At 47.3% G+C, this 24,187-nt stretch overlaps 2 protein-coding genes across 2 annotated transcripts; one reads left to right on the top strand and one right to left on the bottom strand.

Moving 5' to 3' along the window:
• Positions 1–27: 27 nt before the first annotated feature.
• Positions 28–4,451, top strand: APEX1 (apurinic/apyrimidinic endodeoxyribonuclease 1). Its single transcript, XM_030187322.1, has 5 exons — positions 28–179; positions 980–1,111; positions 1,777–1,961; positions 2,341–2,533; positions 3,502–4,451. Exons 2-5 carry the CDS (start codon positions 1,039–1,041, stop codon positions 4,014–4,016), a joined length of 966 nt encoding a protein of 321 aa, XP_030043182.1. The 5' UTR covers positions 28–179; positions 980–1,038; the 3' UTR covers positions 4,017–4,451.
• Positions 4,452–5,549: 1,098 nt separating this feature from the next.
• LOC115457230 (solute carrier family 12 member 3-like) lies at positions 5,550–23,436 on the bottom strand. Its single transcript, XM_030186656.1, has 26 exons — positions 21,925–23,436; positions 21,348–21,494; positions 20,838–20,913; positions 20,272–20,367; positions 19,811–19,950; positions 19,582–19,692; positions 19,064–19,175; positions 18,498–18,622; positions 18,094–18,178; positions 17,581–17,738; positions 17,246–17,353; positions 15,904–16,027; positions 15,301–15,402; positions 14,582–14,737; positions 13,846–13,945; positions 13,494–13,638; positions 13,304–13,414; positions 12,738–12,844; positions 12,225–12,307; positions 11,822–11,905; positions 11,061–11,153; positions 9,193–9,304; positions 8,049–8,135; positions 6,575–6,710; positions 6,337–6,404; positions 5,550–6,234 (listed from the first exon to the last, which is right to left on the bottom strand). The coding sequence occupies exons 1-26, from the start codon at positions 23,434–23,436 to the stop codon at positions 6,096–6,098; spliced, it is 4,317 nt and encodes a 1,438-aa protein (XP_030042516.1). The 3' UTR covers positions 5,550–6,095.
• Between the last annotated feature and the right edge of the window lie 751 nt (positions 23,437–24,187).

Below are 24,187 nucleotides of genomic sequence, written 5' to 3'. Positions count from 1 at the left end.
ATTTCCGGTCCAGCCCCTTCCGCTTCCGCTCCTCTTTGTTGATGTGCCGCGTGCGGCGTGCTTCTGGGGCTCTGTCTGCGAGCGAGGGGGCGTGGCTAGGACTGGCCTGGAACGAGAGTGGCGCGAGGAGAAGATTCCCTTCCCAGGAACGTTCTGAGAGCGAGCGGCCTGTAGTCCCGGTGCGTTCTCCAATCCCCACCCCCTTTGTCTGGGCCCGGGAGCGCCCCTCTCGTGCTCCAAGGTGCATGCTTTGCTGGCACGGTCCTGGCTCTTCTTTGGTCCCAGCGCCTGCAGAGGAGTTGCACGCCTTCTCTCTATATAAATGCAATCCTACAAAATGCATGGTCATGGAAAAGCATCTATGGGAAGGGCTGGCTCAGATCAGTGGGCCTTAGAGTCCAGCCTCTAGATTCTGACTGTGGATACAGAATTTATTATTATCGTTATGTAAAAAGTATGTGGCAGCCCTTTCTGATCATATATGGCAAACGCCTTTACGGTACTATGTAAGCCACATTGAGCCTGCAAATAGGTGGGAAAATGTGGGATACAAATGTAACAAATAAATCATAAAAGGGTCTGCTTTCATGGATCAGTGGTCCACAGAGCCTACCACCTATCTTGCCTCTAACTGATTAGTCTGGGTCACTTGGAAGTCCCTTTCAGATCCTGATGAGAGGATCTGTGCCCAGCAGTAACAGCTGGCGTTTCCGATGTGTAGGTGGTTAATATCATTTATCCAAATGCATTTTTTTTTAAATTTAGCTGTATGCAGTGGCCCCTTCCCATGAAATGTGCCAGTCCCTTGGAATCCGTGTGCAAGACCAGGGAATGGAGAGGGTTATAGAGGCAACCGGAACTCCGCACACGGAGCTCTTGCCCTGATAGTTCTGTTTTATGCCACAACCAGTGTCGGCTCCTTTGAGCCTTAGGATCTCTTATGGTACAAGAGCATTATCCGAATTTCCTTTTCCTTCAGGAGAAATTCTACGTGTTGCTGTTTTCCGTAGCTGGCTCCGCTCGAGCTCCATTTGGAGGATGCCAAAACGTGGGAAGAAGGCGCTTGAGGAGGAGACTGTGAATGTTGAGTGCCAGGAGCAGGATGAAAATGGTAATTGAGCCTCATCACCCTTCCAGAGCAGTGAATTTCAAACTGCTCTGGCCACAATGATTATGTATGGGATAGATTTGCATGTACATCATCGAATGTATGCAGATCTGTCTCATGCAGCATGTTCATTGTGGATATCCTGAAAACAGACTGGCTGGATGTGTCCCATGAATTGGGCTGAGAACCAGTGTTCTAAAGGAAGGGCCTCTTTTATGGAACAAACTGCCTGCTTCCCTGTGCCTTAATTCCAGCACTTTTGTTCTCTGATGCATAGCAGTCTGTTTATTTACTTGTTTGTTGTGGGCTAGAAATTTACAAAATCAATAAATTCTGTGTTACAGTCATGGTAACACCTTGAGCAGTGGTACTCAATGACAGCCCTCAATGCTGCAGACAGGTCAGAGGTTTGGGATACTCTTAACGAATATGTATGAGAGATTTGCATGCAATGTATGTAAATCTATCTCATGCATATTTGTAGGGTACCTTGAGAATCGGGGCCAGGATTTACTAGTTGCACAGTGGCTTCCTGATAAGCAGAGATGGGTCACGTTCAGTCTCCCTGATGACAGCCTTATGAGGCAAGGAGCAGCGAGAAGATAACCAGGGAAGACATTTGAACAGTAGTGTGTTTTTATTTCTCTTTCCCTATTGCTTCTCTTCAGAACAGGTAGCGAAAAAGAGCAAGAAGGGAGGGGGGGCCAAAGCCGCGAAGGAGCCTGAGGCGCCCCCCACATACGAGGATCCCCCTGAAAAGCTGACCTCTTCTGCAGGGAAGAAGTACAACCTCAAGATCACCTCCTGGAACGTGGATGGGCTGCGAGCCTGGGTGAAGAAGAAGGGCCTGGATGTGAGTATTAACCGCCCACCCCCACCCTGCCCCTTCTGTACAAGCGACTGCATGCCTCTCATCCCCCCCCCTCCCCTGCAATCCAGCCCCGAGACTTGCTCCCAGGGTACCAGATTCATGGTGTTGCTGTTTGCCTCTTAGATGGGGGAGGGGTACCAGCTTTTCTAATTGCTTCCTTTTGCACCTGCTCCTTTGTAGGGATAATGAAGCCATGGGTGAATTAATGCTTCTCTGTTGCCTTTTAAATTTCCACCCTCCTCCCATCCCCGTGGGGCACTTGAGAGACCACAGGGAGCTCCTGTGCTGTTGTCTGTGAGGCATCAATTGCCTGGTCCCTATTTCTTGCTGTGAATAAATATTTCCTCTATTTTTCCTTCAGTGGGTGCGGCAGGAGGATCCAGACATCCTGTGCCTACAGGAGACAAAATGTGCTGAGAAGGCCCTGCCTAGCGAGATCAAGGATATGGCGGAGTACCCCAACAAGTACTGGGCCTGCTCGGATGACAAGGAGGGCTACAGCGGCGTGGCCATGCTTTGCAAAGACTCGCCACTCAATGTCTCCTACGGCATTGGTACGATATATTAACAACTATGCATGCTTTGAAACAATATAGAAAAACCTCTAAAACCAGTAACAGGGAATGCTATGGTACCAACTTGTCAAACACAACATTCTTCACAATCATCACACACTCACACTATACAGCTTAGAATACACCATACAATCCCAAAATAAATACTATTGGGCCATCTTGTAACCTCCATTAATCACGTCACTGAATCCAAGTTCCAATAACGTTCATAGCTGTAGTAACCTTGAATAGTTCAGCCGCTGCTAAACAAATGATCAGTCCAACGTTCCAAGGTCATATCACGACATTCCCCCACTTCCAGGATGTATGAGTAATTCAAGAAAACTGTTCAAATTACACTCTTGAACCTGCGATGCACAATCACCAAATCACAAGAGCCAATTTCACGGTCCATGTTTCGCTCCTTCACGCGTGATCAGGGGTTGGACCATATCATACTCTGATAGCTCACAGGCAGATGCAGACTCTCATACTTCCCACATGCAGCATGGTGCACCTACAAAGGATGACCACACGTGTGCCATTGGTGAGACATTCCTAACTCAGTCGTACCTTCCTTGGTGGTGGTGGTGGTGGTGGTGGTGGGGGGGGGAACCACAGTTGCACATGTAGAAATTGGAGAAGTAAAATGCTAGGGGTGAACATGTGGAATAACAAAAAGGGCTGGAAAGTCTGTTCTCTTCTATGACTGAAAATGTATCCCTTAAGAAGGAAGCAGGTTTCACCCTTGCTCCCTTAACTCAGGATCCCACCCCTTCTGTTGATTATGACGTAGGGAGCAGGGTTCATATGTCTGAGGAGAAAAGAGCCTGTGATACCCATCCTGTAGTGAGCTTTTTAATTGTGAGTTGAGCTGGTAAGGAAAGGGGGGGGGGGGTAATGTTTGCATTGTGGATGAGGCCCTTTCATCTTCTGCTTGCTATTTTTTTTTCTCCCTTGTTCTACAGGTGTGGAGGAACATGATAAAGAAGGGCGAGTCATTACAGCAGAATTCAAGGACTACTTCCTGGTGGCGGCCTACGTGCCCAACTCCAGTCGTGGCCTGGTCCGGCTGGACTATCGTCAGAAGTGGGATGTAGCGTTCCGGGCCTACCTGAAGGGTCTAGATGGGCGGAAGCCCCTTATCCTCTGTGGAGACCTCAATGTGGCCCACGAGGAGATCGACCTGAAGAATCCCAAGACGAATAAGAAGACAGCTGGATTCACCCCGCAGGAGCGGGAGGGTTTCGGCACCCTGCTGGGGGAGGGGTTCGTTGACACCTTCCGCCACCTGTACCCGGATGTCCCCTACGCCTACACGTTCTGGACTTACATGATGAACGCTCGGGGAAAGAATGTGGGCTGGAGGCTCGATTACTTCCTGCTTTCTGAGGCCTTGCTTCCTAAGCTCTGTGACAACAAAATTCGCTCCAAGGCCATGGGGAGCGACCACTGTCCCATCACGCTGTACATGGCCATGTGACAGTGGCAGGGGCCATAGTGCTGCGCCATATGTTCAGCGCTTTCTGCCCTCGTCCCACGCTGTCTGAGCTGAGGAGGTCAAGGCCAGTGGTCGATGCGCTGGGAGGTCACTGAGTCTCATCAGGGACTACATTTCTGTACTGTCTCCTGTCACTTCCCTGGCCTTGGCAGTGTCATCTCCTAGCCTAGTGGGGCAGGAAATAAATCTGTTCATTTTTCTTACACAAATATGTCTGTTAAGCTACTGAGTGCCAACTGGCTACCATGATCAGGAGGGAACTCTGGGATTTCCCTTTCTGCTGCTGGGGGGTGGGGGGGGGGGGGTAACTCAAATGGAGCCAGGTACATTGACATGCTTTGAGCTGTTGAGCGGGGCAGGGGATCCCTTGTTGGGGGCAAAATAGCATTAAGAAATAAACCAGATGTTTTAAACAAACAAAAGCCAGCTGTGAGACTTCTTTTATTTGATAAACTAAAGGAAACCAGCTTGGGCAGAGCAGCCCTGGTGATGCTGTTATTGGCTTTACATTCCTGATTTTAACCTTTGTGGTGATTATTTATTCACATTTAAAAAAAAAACAGTTTTTATGTCCCTTTTTCTCCTTCATGTTTCTAAACAGAACTGATACATTTGCTTCCCTCAGGGGGGAAAATAAACTTCCATGTTTTCTGTTTTCACTTTTTTTTTTAACAAACCTATCATTACAGCAAAATTAAGATGAACCTTTGTCTCCTTTCTAAAGAGGTTCATTTTCAAGGTAACATAGTAGATGACAACAGAAAAAGACCTGCACGGTCCATCCAGTCTGCCCAACAAGATAAACTCATATGTGTATACCTTAGCTTGATTTGTACCTGTCTTTTTCAGGGCACAGACCGTATAAGTCTGCCCAGCACTATCCCCTCCTCCCAACCACCAGCCCCGCCACCCAATCTCGGCTAAGCTTCTGAGGATCCCTTACTTCTGAACAGGATTCCTTTATGTTTATCCCACGCATTTTTGAATTCCGTTACCGTTTTCATCTCCACCACCTCCCGCGGGAGGGCATTCCAAGTATCCCCCACTCTATGAAAAAATACCACCACCTTAACTGAAGTACAGCAACCATAGTAACATAGTAGATGAGGGCAGAGAAAGACCTGCACGGTCCATCCAGCCTGCCCAACAAGATAAACTCATATGTGCTACTTTTTGTGTATGCCTTACCTTGATTTGTATCTGCCATTTTCAGGGCCCACCTATAGTCTGACAAAGTCTTACAAGGTGCCATAGGTTACTGTGTAATTTTGTAAGACTTAAGTGCTTTGAAAACACCTCCACATAACTTTGTAAGTCAAGAGGAGACAGCCAGCGAAGATCACTCGGTCCACCCTGATTCCGGACCTGGGCATGTCCACCCCTGTGCAGCCAAGAGCACCAGGGACCCATACGGATTATTTCTGTCTACCTTCCCCCAAACAAACAGACACACAGAAGGCGGCAGGCTTGTTACATAGATGTTTATTGATTTGCTTCTACTTAGGTTTCCAAATTTAATATTTACAAGGGCATGAGGCCAAGACAGGACTTAAAAGTAACACTTAACACTGGAGTGGGTCATCTTACAAGACAGGTTTGGGGTCGTTGGGGCTAAAATACAGCCACCTCTTGGGAAGTGGGTTCCCCTTTGCAGTAAGAATGAAATGTGAGGCGGCAGACAGTATAAAACAGTTCATTGATGCAAGAATAGTTGCTTGAGGTGCTGCTCTACAATTGCTAGCTCAGAGCTGCTCAGTTTTACTGCTTGAATGTTACTTGAGTATTGGTTACTGCAGAGTATCAAATGGGATAGGAAGGTCAACATGTGGGGTTTTTTTTTTCCTCCTTGAGCTGATGCATATGACATCATTAGATCATGGTTATGAAATAAAGACATCTTGAACACCATGCAGGAGCTCAGTAGCCATCATAACCCTGAACACACAACAAAGGTGCCCTCTATGCGGGATTGACCCAACCACGTGGCTTCCATATCCCATGACTCGTCTATGACATTATGAACCCATTTAGAGTCGCAGCCGAACACCTGCGACCCAGTGGCTATTGACAGTAAACGGTCAGTGTGTCCTCCTGGTTCCCACGGATGAAGACTATAGGTGGGCTGAGATCATAGGACAGCGTTTCTAGCCACGCCATGTAGAGGGAGCTAGGGCAGGCATCCTTAATGACTGGAAGGCTCCTGGAAGGAGGAAAAGTGAGATAGAAAGCCGAGTTAAAGCTGACTGCCCCTCCCGGGGAGAGTTGAATGAGGGGGAGGAATGGGGGATATAAGTTTCCTTACATGACGATGACGGCGGCGTCCTGAGAATTCTCATGGAGGATTTCATTCAGCCTCACCTGGCGTTCAGACTGCAATGGAAATGTAGCAGAGGCAGATTAGAAACTATCGCCCCCGTGCTAGTGACGAGTCTGGAGCAGTCTCTGCTAGAGGAAAAAGTAGAACCAGGGACAGAAGTCATAGATTGGGTGGAAGAAGGAGAAGACCGGAGCTGCTTACCCGTCCGGTGCTGCAACTTTACCTTCTTGCTGTGGGTCCTGAGGTCCTGGTTGGAAATCCTCCAGGGACTGGTCATTTTCAGCCCCTGAGTTCTCTCTCTGTCCATCAGTTCATCGTTGAGCCGGTACGGCGTCACCATATCCTCGAAGATTTTCAGGCTGCAAGAGGACCAAAGAGGATTTGAGCACATGAGCTGAGACTAGATTAGGAACAACATTAAATGATGTTGCGAGACACCCGCAGCGAGTCCGACCTTAAAACGAGGGTGTGTTGGTGACCCCAATCCTGGTTTCTTCCCGTGTCTGTAGGATTTGTGGCTCCAGTCTCTGGGCGTAGAAGCCACAGGCTGAAGAGATTTGCGTGTCAGGATTACGAGCAGGCCAAAGAGTGATTCCAAGTCTAGGAAAGCCCTGGCCCAAACGCAAACATCTCAGAAAATAAGCCAAACTGCTTAAGTACAACCAGTTCAAAGGATCCCCATCTAACTTCATGCTCTGAATTTGACCCTGAGCTGGTCCTGGATTCCCCCATCACAAGCCCAAATCTAGCATTCAGGTCAGGAGGAGGCTGCTTATGGATTGCAGTCAGCAGCCTCTTGATAGCACAATTATTTATTTAAATAATTTACAATCTGCACTATCTACTACTACTAATAATCATTTCTGAGAACGTAAGAGTAGCCATACTGGGTCAGACCAATGGTCCATCTAGCCTAGTATCCTGTTTTCCAAACAGTGGCCAAGCCAGGTCACAAGTACCTGGCAGAAACTCAAATTGTGGCAACATTCCATGTAGAACCCCAAAGAACAGCAAGATTCTGGAATCCTAAAGAGTGAGAAGATTCCAAGCAGAATCTCAAAGAGTAGCAACATTCCATGTAGAACCCCAAAGAGTGAGAAGATTCCAAGCAGAATCTCAAAGAGTAGCAACATTCCATGTAGAACCCCAAAGAGTGAGAAGATTCCAAGCAGAATCTCAAAGAGTAGCAACATTCCATATAGAACCCCAAAGAATAGCAAGATTCTGGAATCCTAAAGAGTGACAAGATTCCAAGCAGAATCTCAAAGAGTAGCAACATTCCATGTAGAACCCCAAAGAATAGCAAGATTCTGGAATCCTAAAGAGTGACAAGATTCCATGCGGAATCTCAAAGAGTAGCAACATTCCATACTACAAATCCCAGGGCAAGCAGTTGCTTCCCATGTCTGTCTCAATAGACATACGCAGTGCTGTACACATTATATGCCTCATCTATGTGTTTGTAAAACACTGTACACCCTTTAGTACTACATAAATGTCTAGTGTGCGTTGCAGTAGAAATGGAAACAGAGAAAGAGGGATAGGCAGGCAGAAAGAAACGGATGTGGTTGTACAGGTCACCTGCATCCCTTCTCCCTCCGTTTCCCCGGCTGTTCTCTGGTGATGGAGAGAGAAGGGAAGCTGTGGGTGGTCGTATTGTTAGACATGGGGGCGTGGGGGCGGGGTGAGCCTCTTACTTTTTTGCTTCTGGTTTTAGAGCGATGTCCGGTAGTACAATGACCTCCTTGAACCCCAGGCGGAACCTGCTGAGAAGAGACAGCATCCTGCAGAGAGACAGAGAGGCCCCAGCTGTTACCAGCAGAAATTGCTTCCACTCAGCATAAACTGATGCATTCATGTACCTTCTGTACCAGGGGTGTAGCCATGGGGGGAGATGGGTGCTTGGGGACCTGGCCCCCTCCCAATTTGTTTTCGGGGACCCTGGCTGGCAGGATGGCTAGTGTAGTGGCCTGACAACCTGGGGAACTGGGTTCAAATCTCACTGAAGCTCTTTGTGACTTTGGCCAAGTCACTTAACCCTCCATTGCCCCAGGTACAAAATAAGTATCTGAATATAATATGTAAACCGATTTGATTGTAACCAGAAAAAGGCATTATATCAAATTCCATCCCCTTTCCCTTGCTAATAGAAGTGCTCCTCCACTCAAAACCACCACACATGCTCAGCTTTCAGGACACTGAGCATGTACAGGGGGCCGGACTCTTCCACACACGTCCAGCTTCACAGAAACTGAGCATGCACTGTGCCCAGCACAGAGGTGGCAACGGCCACAGGTTGGAGGAGGCCCTCTGCTGGCAGGGTGGGGACCCTCAACAACAAAATAAACAAAAAGAAGCCTCTACATAGGTCCAAGGGAAAACAAGAGCAAAGGATATCACTTGTTGGTGCCTCAATAAAGACTCGAGTTTTGACACTCCTTAGGGCGGGGACCCTCATCAGCTCAGGTATGTAGGGGTCACGGGCGGCCAAAGAGTAGCGGCAGGGTGAGGCAAATTTGTGTGCCCCCCCACCTTGTGCTCTGGCATCCCCAAAAATTTGAGTTCTGTCTGCACATCTGTTTTGTACCTGAAGATTATGGTTTCCCAACTCTTAAAGGTTGGGATACCAAAACTGTACCTCAAACTCTTGATACGGTTTTACCAGGCAGTACAGAACTGCGACAGCTGGAGACCTGGGTTGCTAATCTCGCTTCTGACACCAGGAGTCGCTTAGCCTCAATCGGCTGATACGAGATCCCTGCTACCACTTACCACCTCTTGCATGTTACTGTCTCAGGACACAACTAAGCCTTGTTCAATCCTCCTTCCTCCCCAACTTACTCCTTCTGTTCCTCTTCCATGGTGCTGAGGTGACCACTGATGAATACTCGCACCTTACACTGGCTCCATCTCTTCCTGCGGGTCAGCAGATAGGGAATCAGCAGTGTCAGACCTAGGAGGACATAATAGGAAACACATTTCTACCGGACCAAAAAAGTGCATTGTGGGTAAACCATGACACAGCATGCACCGAGCTCATATTTCACATTTCAGAGTTATATCATATACCGCAAATGATAGCGGTTTAGGTAAAATAATAACAGGGGAAGGAATATGAAGAGCGACCGAAATGGTAAAGGGGATGGAACTCCTTTCATACGAGGAAAGGCTTCAGAGGTTAGGGCTCTTCAGCTTCGAAAAGAGACAGCTGAGGGGGGATATGATTGAGATGTACAAAATCCTGAGTGGTGTAGAACAAGTAAAAGTGAATCGATTTTTTACTCTTTCAAAAAAGTAGAAAGGCTAGGGGACACTCGAGGAAGTTACGTGGAAATACTTTTAAAACAAATAGGAGGAAATATTTTTTTCACTCAATGAATAGTTAAGCTCTGGAACTTATTACCAGAGGTTGTGGTAACAGCAGTTAGCGTATCTGCATTTAAAAAAAGGTTTGGACAAGTTCCTGGAGGAAAAGTCTGATACTGAGATAGACATGGGGAAGCCACTGCTTGCCCTGGGAGTGGTAGCATGGAATGTTGCTACTATTTGGGTTTCTACCAGGTACTTGTGACTTAGATTGGCCACTGTTGGAAAACAGGATACTAGGCTAGACAAACCATTGGTCTGACCCAGTATGGCTATTTTTATGTTTTATGACATAAGGAGGCCTAGATTGCAAATAAAATAAATAAGATTTCTCAAAAGAATCAATTTTTTACTATTTCTGCAGAGCTGCAATGGAAGAGGAGGCTCAGAATGAGTTCTGCACTAAGATTTTAGCATGTAGTGTAGCAGAATGAGATACAGAGTCCAAAGGGAACGGTCAGTTTCCAAAGTTTGAGGTCAGGCATAACATAAAGGATGACACAAAAAAAATTAATTTAGCCCATCCAGACTGCCCAGCTGAAATTCTTCTAAGCATACAGCACTTGTACACAGTCCAACAAGTTCCCTCCCCAATCCCTCCCCCCCCACCCACCCCCCACACACACAGCAGGTAGTCTCTTAAAATTGGACATCTGTAAAGCAGAACTGCCAAGTTATCCATTCCAGGAGAGAAACTTACATCCCAAAGCTGTTATATTTATAGTGCATAATTCTATCCATTGAAATCAGTGCTGCAGGTCCCATATCTAAGCTAAAAGCCCACCTTTTTGATGCTGCTTTTAACTCCTAACCCTTATTCACTTGTTCAGAACCCTTATTTTATCATCCTCACTTTAATATTCCCTTATCTCTTGTTTGTCCTGTTTGTCTGGCCTAATTAGATTGTAAGCTCTGTCGAGCAGGGCCTGTCTCTTCATGTTCAGGTGTACAGCGCTGCGTACGTCTAGTAGCGCTATAGAAATGATGAGTGGTAGTAGTAGTAATATACCAGGGTGAGGTTGGCAGAAATCCAGGACTGGCTAAAACGTCTCCCTTCTGGAATGGGTAACTTGGCAGCTCTGGTAAAGGTGAGTCCTATTCATAAAGTTGAAGGTACCTAAGGTAGGGTTGGGGAAGCTCTTTTATTTGGAAAAGTCGAACCGCATGTACATTGATTTCTTTGTAAAGTTTGGCCTAATTTGGGTTCTTAGCTCAGAACCAGAACTGAGTACCGACTCCTAGGCTCCATGGCATATGTGAATCCAGTCGTGGGTTTTCCAGCAGCCTAAAGGATTGGCCTTGGAAGGTTGTGACAGAGGCAGGGTCCTGTAAATTCAACTCACCTCCATCATCAGACAGCCAGTAAACATCGATGGTCTTCTTACCCTGCTTGGACTGGAAGACGGTGCTAGCTGGCTTTTCCACGCTGGTGAGCTCTGGAAAAAGGAGGGAGGGAATCAGAAGCCAGGTTTGGGGGGGGGGGGGGGGGACAAAAGGAGGGCGAGAGGACGTTTGTGTGAAAGAGAGAGAGAGACAGCCCGTACTAGGTATGATCATTTCCTGCAAAGTATCCACTGAGGAATAAGCCCCCCCCCCCCCCCGCAAACTCCCTCAGGATTGAGAGCACAATACAACGTCATAGAATTTGCTTTTGGGGTGTACGACCTTTGTGGCTACCAAAGGGACACAAGGGGATGCCACCACAGTAACAGCCCTTTCCTATCATGTGGGTAGGGGAAAGCGAGAGGTTTTGTGTGTGTGTGTGGGGGGGGGGGGGGGGGGGAATAAGGGTGCTAGGCAGAGGGTGGAGAAATGGAGACGATGGGAAGGGGACAAGAGGGGAAAGAGGGATGCTGTGCTGGAGCCACTGTCAGTAATGAAATGGGAAAGGGGAAGCACCGTGCTGGAGCTGCCACTTTATGCACAGGGTGCTGGATAGTTCACAGCCGGCCCTACTTCTTCAGTTACCACTAGCAGGACATTGAGAGGTGTAGGGGGCTTCCCAGTTGCGAATTAGCACTAGTAAACTTGAAACGGTAGAGGTGGGCATGGGGGAGGGGTGAAGCCAACCACCAGAAGGGATGCACGTGGCCTTCTTCCTTACCCACCGCTGCCGGAGGGTCCTCCTTCTCTCCTTGCTCCAATGTTATGTTACCCTCCCTTTCATCTCCCTCGAAGGCTGGGTTCACTGCAAAATCCAAAAAAAAAGTGAATAGCAGGGTGAAGCTTTGCAGGGATGGTAGGACGCAAATAGTTGCAAGATTTAAACATTTTTAAATTATTTTTATTCTTATGGGCATTCATTTAGAATTAAGATCACAAACCGAAACGTATTTAAAGGGGTATTTAGGGGGGGGGGGGGTTCAGGGTGATGGCGGAGCATGCCAGGATGAGGCATAAGAGCCAAAAGATATGGTTTTTGGAGCTGGAGGCTCAGGTGATCCTGGCCGTCTTCAGAGTTCACCCATTCAGGGGGGTGCTGAGAATTTGAAGCTTTGGAGACTCACCATGTGCTTGCATGGTCCGTGATGTATCCAGCCCTTCCTTCATCCTTAGCAGGCAGACCCCAAAATTCAGGTCGAAAGCATCACTTTGGGAAGATAGATAGAAATAGACCTTTTAGTATTAACTCCTGGGAACAGGCACTTTTTTTGGAGGGGGGGGGGGGGCAAGGGTATGAGGGAATGCCTGGCTTTGATTGGTTCAGACTGGCTATGACATCATAAGTGCCATCAGATATCTACTAACCAAGCAGGAACCCGTTGGATGTCAGTTGTAGTTCTGAACATGGTCAGACCCAGGGGACTGCTGAAAGGAGTCTTAGATTTGAAGAATTTCCAAGGAAACTGGTTAATTAACAAAACAGGGAAGGGGCAGTACCAATTGTCATGAAGAGCTCTGGTATCTGACACAGTGTATGCTGGGTAAGGGGGGCTTTCAGGAACAGACGAGGCACTTTTATGACACAGAGGTACAATGGCGGCCAAAATGGGACCTGGACAGGTCTAAAAGCCACTCACCGAATAATGCCGACATAGTTCTCCAGGCTTTCTGAAGTGTCTTGTCGCCAATTTTTTTTGTAGCCCAGAATCAGAGTGTTGGGCTTCAGTCTACCTAGGCCAGAGACCTGAGGAGAAAAGTGCACAGCCATTAACATATCCCGCATTGAGAGCACTGGCACCAGAGAGACATCTCCTGTGCTTTGCTCAGTCTCTGTCCCTGTGACTCTGTGCCTCAGGTCTAATCCTAACTGTGTGGGTGACCCTTGGGGAGTCACTTTATTTTTCCTATGCCTCATTTATAATCCCCAGTTCTGTCACTGACTCTCTCTGCTTGAGTCGAGGAGAGTCACTTTGAGGCGTATTTTCAAAGCACTTAGACTTACAAAGTTCCATAGTCTAAGTGCTTTGAAAATGAGCCTCTTTATCTCCTTGTGTCAGTTCTAATCTCTGACTTTGACACTGACTCTCTGTATGTAACCCTGGTAGAGTCTCTTTATTTCTCTGTGCCTCAGTTCTAATCCCCAGCTCTGTTACTGACTTGGTGCATTTGACCTTGGGTGAGTTGGTCTCTTCCTCCCACTTACCTGCATCAGGTTCCTGGCACCTGTCCTCAGGTCCTCGGCTACGATGGTGGTGTAGAAAGCTCTCACCTTTCTCTTATTCAGCCACTTCACGTGGCCCTCAGAGTCCAGGTTCTTCTCGGAGTGCTGACACAAAGAAGTATTCAGGTTACATATGTGCCATATGTAATCCCATAAATCTAGAGCGCTTTGCCTCCCACCGTTGAGACCTAGGGCTCCCACTCACCGTTATTACATTTCCGCAGATCATCAGGCTGATGTTTTTGGTGACTGTTCCAAAGAAATCGACCAGGGCCGGCCGAAAATTGGGGGGTCCAGTAAGAACCATGCACTGAGGGCTGCAAAGAAGGAAGCAGTGGAGGGAGAGGAAGAACTGTGAGACGGAGGGCAGTGTGTAGAAAGTCGTGACAAGAAGGACAGAATATGTGCAGTTTGCCAGGTACTTAGCTGAGAGTTATTTGTGGCATGGGTTGTGTTCTAAGGTGTCATAGTTTCATAGTATCTCAACTGGGACTGCAAATGCGTAAAACCTCAGCAGCCATTACCGGAAGTTCTTGACATGGTCCTCCACTCTGGTAAGATTAACAGAGTAGGTCAAGGCCAAGTGGTAAGTGCCAGCCTGCACAGAGGAACCCCAGTTCACATCTAAGGAGAGACCGAGTGAAAGAGGTCAACAAGTGAGATGGTGGTGAAAGGTAGGGGGTGGAGGGAAGGAAAGGGAAGGTGGAGGAAGGGACTTACAATCAATCTACTACCATTTTCTGCTATCTTCCCTTCACCTCTGGTTGCTCCATCATAAGAGAAATGTCTCAACTACATGGACTCAACTCCCAATAGTCCATGATGAGACCTTGGATAAGTTGTTCTATCTCCGAGTGCCTCTGTTCCTAATAATCTCCAACTCCTATAGAGTCTCTAATACAGCCCAAATGCTGAAAGTGAGCTGCCAGGGTTTTATCCCAGTGGTAGCTGACATAGGTAACAGAATGGAGGTCGGCCACTGGGACCACTAACCACCCTTTTGCCCCACACAGCACCGCCAACTAGAGAGCTTCAGGGCTGGGGCAGAGTTTGAATAGTAAAGCCCCCTCCCCTGCAACCAGAAAGGTGTTCTGCTGCCCCAAGTGGCTGTATGTAAACAATTTAGCCCTTTGGGATTCTGTTTGGCTAAAAAGCAGCACCCACGTTCGAACTGTTGATATAGTAGCCCCAGGGGTCAACAGCATCTCTTCACATAGGTTAAGGGATGAAAAGAGGGACCTCTGCCCACTTCTTTCTTACCAGGTTTCTTGTAAGTGACGTATCCAAGTAGGAAGACGACAATCCCGACAGCAATAATGGCCGCCCACCAGGTTAGCAGAAACATGATCACCACAGACACCAGAGCCCCGAAGAGCGAGACCCACTTGTTGTAATAGCGGAAGGAGGGTCTCCAGCCTGTAGGAGATGAACAGGAAAAGGCGGATACATACCAAGTTAAGAAATCATTGACATATGGACAAGACTATGATGTGTAAGACAAACAAAGTAGCTTTTCTGCTTCCTTCTACTCATTGCTGGCTAAGGCTTTGTGGAGGGTTTCAGGCCTGCACACCTTGGGAAGAACAGGGAGATTTTTTGGACAGAGGACAGAGGTTTGAACTTCTTTAGAGCAGATTTGTTGAGCAATTCAGTGAACCTGCCAAAAATAAAAAAAAGGTCAATGGTCTAGAAGGTTTGAACTTAGGAGGACAGAAGGACTTTGGATTTATTTAGCCTAGACGAGGAGAAGGCTGAGGGTCACATGGGAAAAAGGGATTTCACTTATGACTCAGTAGATCATACCATGCAAGCAGGGTGGGCTACACATCCTCTTGAGATCCTTCCAGTCCTATCATTTCTGTGATTCTAGATGACCTCCTGAGGGTCTTCTTGGACTATCCTTTGACTTCTAAATGATCCCCGGAAGTCCTTCCCAGATATATGAACATTCTCTAGTCACCCATTGGTCCCATACCCACCTGGAGAGCTAGTGATGGATGCGTGGAAACAGCTAAAGTTCACCAGGGCGTAGGAGCAGAGAAAGAAGTTGGAGATTATTGGAGCAATGGTGTTCAACTCAGCTGCAAACACAAAACAAGGACAGCTCAAGGTCTAGGAGCAAAGGACTCATTATTCACCAGTAGCACAGATGGGACTGCCCCCAGTTAAGGATTGGGGCAATTATGAAATATTTCAACAATAATAAACCTAGTCATGGCCAGAACACTAAACAGCTTAAGAGTGAAGTGGTTATTATGTAGAAAGAGTTGTTGGGCCATAAGAAGATAAGAGGGGGCTCAATAGACCTCTAGTGTTTTTTCAATCCAGCCAACGCTGACTGTACAATTCCTGTGTTAATTAATCATATAAGCTGTTCTAAATATCGTATTAACAATAATTTGCATTTGCTCTAACTCTGGAACACTTAATAGGGTACCTACAAATGAAGTGAAATTCAACCTCCAAAGTCATTTTCTTTTTCAACTTGAGGGCTCTCTCTGACTTCTGTCCTCTAGTAGGTCCCTCAGTTCTTCCCACTACAACCCCAAACCTAACCTGCGGGGAGGGGAGGAGAGACTCACCGATGAGAATGAAGGCCACGGCAATAATGAAGGCCAGCACATACCCCCGCAGAGGCTCCTGGTTCTTTCCATAACCCTTGCCGAAGAATCCAATGAGAGGATACAGATTGTCTTCACACAGACACTGTGGAAGGAGACAGGAAGTGACTGGGGGAGGGGGGTAAAACAGTGAGCTCATACCCTTGGACAATTACATTGATGTCACTGATGCAGGGGTGTAGCAAGACCTTGGTGGGAGGGGGGTCCAGAGCCTGAGGTGAGAGGGCACAGTTTAGCCCGCCTCCCCCCCCCCCCCCCCCCCCCCCCCACCGCCGATCCTCCCCCGTCGCTGCCGCCACCAGGTACCTTTGCTGGCAGGGGGTCCCCAGCCGGTCTTCTTCAGCGCCGGTCTCCAGCGCCTTCGCTGATCTGTTTCTGCACGCAGGACATCAGGAGTCACTCAGGACTCACAGAAACAGATCAGCGAAGGCGCTGGAGACTGGCGCTGAAGAAGACCGGCTGGGGACCCCCCACCAGCAAAGGTACCTGGTGGCGGCAGCAACGGGGGTTGGTCGGCAGGGGGGGGTCAAAAGTAGAGGGGGCCAGGGCTAAATCTGTGGGGGCCCATGCCCCCGTGGCCCCACCTAGCTACGCCCCTGCACTGATGTATGATGATATCATCGGATGACATTTGTCCAAGGAGACACAATGCCACTAAAGAATGACAGCATCACCAATCAATGACTGAAAACATCCCTAATATCTCCTATATAAAAAATGCATAATTCCTCTCTGCCATTGTCTTAGGGTAACTAGTAAAACCACGCAGATGTGAACTGGAAGCCCAAGAGCAGAGAGATACACACACAGGCATCACCCCAAAGGATAATGTTTTATACAATAATTTGATTCCTAAAGGAGATCTTGAAATTAACAGAAATGCACAGAGAGAGAGAGCTGCGGTGTAAGATGAGGAAAACCCTTGAACTATAATGGTGATCCAGCGTAATCTCCTCGGTTACTGATGGGCTCTGGACCCAGGAAGGTTCAAGGCCAATCCTGAAAAAATGTGGAGCGCTTTCATGAGTAGGATGGGGAACCAGTTTAGAGAGTGAAGTTCAAACTGGGTCTTTGGAGGAAAAGGGCAATTGTGGAGGGGATAAGCTTACTCCACGGAGGACGAGCTTACAATTAGATTGTAAGCTCTGTGGAGCAGGGACTGTCTCTTCATGTTCAAGTGTACAGCGCTGTGTACGGCTAGTAGCGCTATAGAAATGATAAGTAGTAGTAGTAGTAGTAGTAAGAGTGAAGCCCTCTTGCCCCATCTACATGCTTACCTATTCCCTCACTGCCAGGGGCTCACCTGGAAGACTTTGGGTGCAGAGACAAGGCAGGCCAGAGCGGAGGACAGAGTGGCAGCGAAGATCCCAGCGGTGATCAGGGGACTGAAGGCAGAAACCATGCTTATGGTCTGGGAGAGAGGTAGAGAATTGAGAAAGGCAGGGCAAGGTAAATTTGTACAAAATAACAGTCAGTGAAATGTGGTAAAATAATCAGAGGCATACCAATGATGTCCCTGGATCAGCATTCAGTACCAGGGGCTCCATCTAGTGCTCTATCTTTAACACTCACAGGGTTTCTCAGCCATCCATAGATAAATCATAAGGATCTTTACCTGATAGAGACTGATCTGCTCACCTGGTATAGATTCGCCAGCCCATAATGGCAGGTGTCAGTCTCTTGACACTCTGTGAAGTTCCACTGGTAAGAACAGGATAATCCCTCACAACCTTCCGTCATGTTGAAGAGCATGGAATCATTCAGATTCCCAGAAGCATCACGTACCACACAAGATCCTGAGGAGGGTAAAGCAATGATGATATCACAGGCTGGTCCTACTGTAGGGACACCAGGAGAACCAGACTTTCACACAACCACCAACACGGTAGGAACATCAACTTGCAGATGAACACACACACACACAAGGACTCACCCACCCAAACACATGGTACAACCTACCACAAAGACTACACATTCCAAGCCTAGTCACGGAGAGGCAGGAGTCCCCTCAGCTCATGTCTGGGGCCCAGAATCAATAATGGCTATGGGGAGGTCATGATTAAATGCATGAGGAAGCCCCTTCTGTCTCTTTCATTGGCCTATCCACCTCTCTCTCACATAACTCTTTCTGTGTTGGCTGACTGATCTCACCAATGGTTGCAGAGATGGCCAGGTAAGAGATGGTTGTCCAGAAGATGGCTAGCAGGGTGCCTTTAGGAATGGCCACAGCTGGATCCTGCATAGCAAAAGCAAAGAAGGAAACTCCAAGCTTCATGCACACAAACTTAACTTTCACTTTCCAGGGTGCCCAGATAAAGAACAAGGCAAGAAGCAACCCTGTAGGTCAAAACAACCAATGGAGACTTATCTCACCAACTATAGTATGCATTGAAAGAAGAACAAGTCACATGAGGCTTGCACTCCTTTTTTTCCTAACCAATGGAAGAAAAGACTACAAATCCTAGCATGAACATGGAATTCTTTGACCTTTTCATGCTACAGGAAAGAATATATATATATGTCTTACAGCCTATTGGGGTCCCTCCCCTTTATACCTTCAGGTCTCCAGAGATGTTAGCACCAGCCAAGATTCCAGTGGTGGATGGGAAGAAAATTGAGAACATGCCAAAAAATGTTTCCCCTTGCCAGTCAGGAACCACGTTCTCCAGGAAGATGGATCCTATATACAACAGGTGGTCCTGGTTAGTGAGCAAAGATTGAACTGATCTATCTCCCCTTGTATTCTATTCATGAGCTGTGCTGCACAAAATGTCTCATATGACAGAAGACAGATAGTGTTCAACAGTCAGAAGTGGCTTGGCCTCCCCAGAAAACACACAGCCAGTCGACAACTCGGCTTCAAAGTATATTCCAAGATGGCTTCCCAAGTTCCTATGTATTAACTTATCTGTTTGTTTATTTACAATATTTATTGCCTGCAATATTGGTCAACACCATCCTACTTGACAAACAACAACAATAATAAAAATATAACCAAAAACAACCATACTAACACACAATGTAACAATAGTGAGATCACTATTGAATGTTTGGTTATGCAGGCTGGTGATGGGAAGTTTTTGGTATCAATGGATCTCTTGGGGTGGAGCTGTTTACTCACCTTGGTAGCCGAAGAATCCCTTGGACTGCTTGTCCTCATTGGGAGGTAGGAGCGTTCCCACGAAGTAGTTCACAAAGGAGACCATGATTACAGCAAAGAAGACAATCTGAGCCTGGAAGATGATGGAAAACAAAAATCGCAACAAGTCCATGAAAGAGAAGAGGAGACTCAAGGGGATTGGGGCCGAGCAAAATGTGAAGCGAGAGAATACGGGAGGTACTCATCTCATGCAAAACAGAATGGGATGTAGAATAGAGGACCACTGATGGTGTGTCCTTATGCAGTCTACCTAGCATTTAAAATAGCTCCAGCCACTAGATGGCAGCCAAGTGAGTGCTGGTAATCAAGAATGCACAGTGTATCCCTGTGTCGACATCTGCAGAAATCCCTCTTTTATAAACAGTCATCTTAAATACACCTGAATTATTGTACGTTCTGTCCCTTCTTGCTTACTGTGAGTGATGGGAGGTGAGAGATGGGACTGTGATGTGTAGAAGACAGGACAAATCATACCATACCTTGGCTTCCCACTCCATCCCTGCCAAAGAGATGGCCAACAAAAGGGTGACTGTGAGGACACCAATGATTCTGATGTCATTGACAGGGTCTGAAATGACGGCATTGTACTCCTATATGGGAGAGGAGAGAAGACAGGAAGAGGGGGCTGAGGCGCAGGACAATGGGCAAGAAGGAAGATTCCCGTTGAAGGGTGAGATTAGGGGTTCGGGATAGAAGATGGAAACCTACTATCAGCATGTCCCGCACGGTCTCCGAGAAGCCCACTGTGTGCATTGCCACAGCCACAGCATTGGCAAAGGCGAAAATGAGTCCAATGGAGCCACCAAGCTCTGGACCCAGGCTCCGAGAGATCAGGAAGTAGGTGCCCCCTAGAAGACACAATATTTATTTGAAGGATTTCCTAGACCTCCCTTACAGGCAGCTCAGTAAACCAGCAGAGAGGTCTACAATAATATTATTCTCATTTATTGAAGCAAACTTGTGTCTGAGCACTAGAGAGTTATACTAATAAAGGACACATGGGCTAATGATTCTTTAAGCCCATGTTCAATCAGAAGAGGAATTTTGATATTTTATTCCTGACACTGAAATACTGTGATAAATCTCTTGGGGCTTTGTTGTCCACAAACTAGGTCTGGAAGACAGGGAAGTGTCCCACCCTCAGTATGAAGCTTCAAGCCCAAACTCACCTGCCTTGACTTTGCCATTGGTGGAGATAGCAGAGATGGAAAGTCCAGTGATGGAGGTCACAACCACAGAGAGGAGAATGATCAGCCAGGCGAGTCCTGCAGCAGAGAGATGAGACCTGTTGTCACCCCCCAACCACTTGGAACCCAAATTCTCAGCTTCCTCTGTCCCATAATTCCAACTAGTCCCGCTCCCCCCCCCCACACACCCACTCCACACAAACACTAGGTCTTCCCAAAGCCTATGCAGCCTCCTCTAACAGTTGCTCAAATCTTCCTCAACCCAACTAATTTCATGTCAGTCTTCCCATAATGCACTTGGTCCACAAACTACCCCAGACCCATCCATCTTCGCTCACCTTACCAAACGTTACCTCAAAGCTAGTCAAGCTCAGACAACTTTTTCATGCCGTACTCAAACGTCACCCAACCCTGCTCCAAGTAAACCTATTCCTAAACAGCCTGCCTAACCTCCAATCACCCTCTTCTACTCTGCAATTAACCCATTTCAGCATTTACCCCTTTTTTTTCTATACACTAGTACTAAACATATTCTCATGTCATCATACCTATTCCAGCCTTTGCAGTGATCCAGGGAAGCCTCAGATACAGGATCACCCCCCAGATATTTAGCATGCAGCGAATCTGGGTGAAGACAAGACACAGACCCTGAAACCCTCAAGTTTCCCCAAGCCTGCTCTAGAAGTAAAAAAAAGAAGAGCCACTCCTGCATCAAGCCAAACTTGTTATTGTGAAATCATCATATAGGCGTATCCTGCTGTAATTTCCCCCCAAATTCTCAGGAGGTAGCCATATTGGCAAGAGCTATCAATGACATCATAGACACCCAATATAATTGTTCGATATTCACTCTGTGGTTATATCAGTCACTTCCTACTCAAGGTAAAATGGAATTTCATATGGTTATTTGCTCTGTCCTACCTCTAATGCTTCTTTCAAACTGGTCTTTGATTCCTCCTCTAGTCTTTCCTATGTTCTTGACCTAAACTTGTGGAGGAACCTGTCTTGGAATGCATCTAAAGGATAAGACTGTATAGGATGGAAATGTCTGAACCTACGAGCACACCCGTGATCCAGCCAAAGCGAACTGGTTGCCCTTTAGCTTTGAGACTGTAGTCTTCCATGTTGGTCCCTTCTGCGACAGTGGGATTTTCCTTGTTGCCAGACCCTGCACTGGGAAGAGTATGGACCGTCTGCTCCTCATCCTGTGGAGATAGAGTACAAAAGTTAGTGGACTAGACAAAGATGCTGGGATGAGGAGGGGGAGGAAAGGAAAGGTGTGTGTTCTAAGGGTGGGACTATCTTCGAAGGCAGAGTGGTAAAGTAAACAAGATTGATGACAAGACCATGTTCTTAAAAGTAGAAACATTTTTGTATAGTTCCTACATTGGTCCAGTTGCTCAGGACTGAAACAAGTACAAGTAGTCAGGAGGACAGGAGAAGAGGAGAGGGATAAAGGTATAGAGAAAAGAAACAGGAGAGTGATTTTATGTGGTCCTCATGGGTTATAGTTTCAGAACATGCTTAAAATGGGAATTTAAATCCCATAATTTGGAGTAATTTTAGGTAATATATTAATCTCTGTATTACCCTGTAGAATTCACCTAGTGAACACTCTTATTCAGTGAAACTTACCACCAATGCATTACGAAGGGCATCCAATGAGGGCCGGTTGCGTCTCAACTTGCCTGGCACAAATGTGTTGGTGTAGAATTCAAAGTGTGGTGTAGTGTCCAAAGTGTCATAAATGTATGCTGTCCCCTTCGTGGAAGACAGGGTGTAAGCACCGGTGCAGGTCCCACTGCTGAGAGAAACCGACTCTCTCCCTACTGTGCTTTCTCGTACTAGCTCCCCTCTGCAGCTGTCCAACTCCTCTTCCCTGGTGGAGATGCTGGAACGCATATAGAGTCCATCACTCAAGGTATGTATCGAATCGTTCAGGTGATCCAGGCCTTCATGAACTTCTTCTGTCTGGACTTCCATTATTGGGTACTCATAGGCAGACAGGTAAACTGGCACAGGCCCGTTGCTAGTGCTGGAAAAATAGGCTGGAGCCAAACCATCACTGGTGCAGGAACAAGCTGGAGCCAGTCCATCAATGGTGGAGGTGTAGGATGGTGCCAACCCATTTCCGATGAAGGAGCAGACTGAAGCCTGGCCATCACTAGTGAACGAACAGGTTGGAGCCAACCTATCACTGGTCAAGGCAAAGGCTGGGGCTGGCTCATCTCTGGTGGAGCAGCTGGCTAGAGACATCCCATCAGTGGTGAAAGAACAGGTAGGAGATGGCCCATCACTGGCAGAGGCAGAGGATTGATCCAGTCTATCTCTGGTGAAAGAGCAGATAGGAGCCATCTCACCACTGGTGCAGGTAGGAGTAGGCCCATCACTGGCGAAGGAGCAGTTAGGAGCCAGTCCATCACTGGTGAATGAACAGGTAGGTGTCAGCACGTCACTAGTGAAGGAGTGGCCATCACTTGTGAAGGAGCTGAGAGAAGTTGGTCTATCGCTGGCGGAGGAGCAGGTAGGAGTTAGCCTATGACTGGTGGAGGGGCAAGTTGGAGTCGGCCAAGCACTGGTGGAGGGACAGGTAGGAGCCAACTCATCACTACTGGAGAGACAGTTAGGAGTCGGCCCATTATTGGTGAAAGGGCAGGTAGGAGTTGACCCGATGGAAGAACTGATAGGAGTCAGCCTGTCACCAATGGAGGAGCAGGCTAGAGTTTGGCAACTGCAGTTAACTTTTGAGTCTGACAACAATGGATTGCAGTTGGGTGTACAAGTCAATGTCTGACTAAAGCAATTTTCATATGCTGGAGGTTGGCCATGACTGTTAGGTGTATCTGCTGGAGACGCTTTGCCAAACGCATTCACATTATTGTTGATGGCTTCTAGTGTAGTATTTATTTCTTCCTCATGTGTCCTCTCTAGTACAGCCAGATCCCTCTGGATGAGGACAGGAGGGGTGGCACAGTTCAGGACAGAACAGTTGGGTATACAGTCTATCGTTTCTAGGTAATGCCCAGAGATGGAACTATTACAGGTGCTTCCAGACAGAGAAACGACACTGGTCCAGCTGTTCTCACTGCCAACCTGGATGACAGTAAATCTGCCCACAGAAACCACCTCAGTACCAGAGGAATCCATAGGGGGAGGGGGGGGGGGAGGTCTTGCCTCCTTCACAGTAACTGAAAAAAAACATGGAGAAGAGACAGGTTATGAGGGGGAAAGGGAAATGGGACTTGATATACTGCCTTTCTGCCGCATTGAGCCTGCCATGAGTGGGAAAGCGCGGGGTACAAATGTAACGAAAATAAAAAATACATTCAAAGCGGTTTACATAGTATATACAGGTACTTATTTGTATCTGGGGGGGCAATGGAGGGTTAAGTGACTTGCCCAGAGTCACAAGGAGCTGCAATGGGAATTGAACCCAGTTCCCTAGGATCAAGGTCTGCTGCACTAAGCACTAGGCTACTCTTCCACTAGCAACATTCCATATAGAATCTCAAATAGGGAAAGGGAATTGGGACTTGATATACTGCCTGAGTTTTTTTGCAACTACATTCAAAGCGGTTTACATATATTCAGGTACTTATTTTGTACCAGGGGCAATGGAGGGTTAAGTGACTTGCCCAGAGTCACAAGGAGCTGCAGTGGGAGTTGAACCCAGTTACCCAGGATCAAAGTCCAGTGCACTAACCACTAGGCTACTCCTCCACTCATTCCACCAATAAGAGCCAACCTCATCAGTGATGTCACAATGGCTTGATTGCCCGATACTCGGCTCACTTCTGATATTGTGATGTCATAAGGGAAAGGGGGAAAGGGAAATGGGACTTGATATACTGCCTTTCTGAGGTTTTTGCAGCTACATTCAAAGCGGTTTACATATATT

This window comes from Microcaecilia unicolor, chromosome 14 (assembly GCF_901765095.1).
Source record: "Microcaecilia unicolor chromosome 14, aMicUni1.1, whole genome shotgun sequence".
In the NCBI taxonomy this organism is placed as follows: Eukaryota; Metazoa; Chordata; class Amphibia; order Gymnophiona; family Siphonopidae; genus Microcaecilia; species Microcaecilia unicolor.
This window is presented reverse-complemented; position numbering and strand designations above follow the sequence as displayed.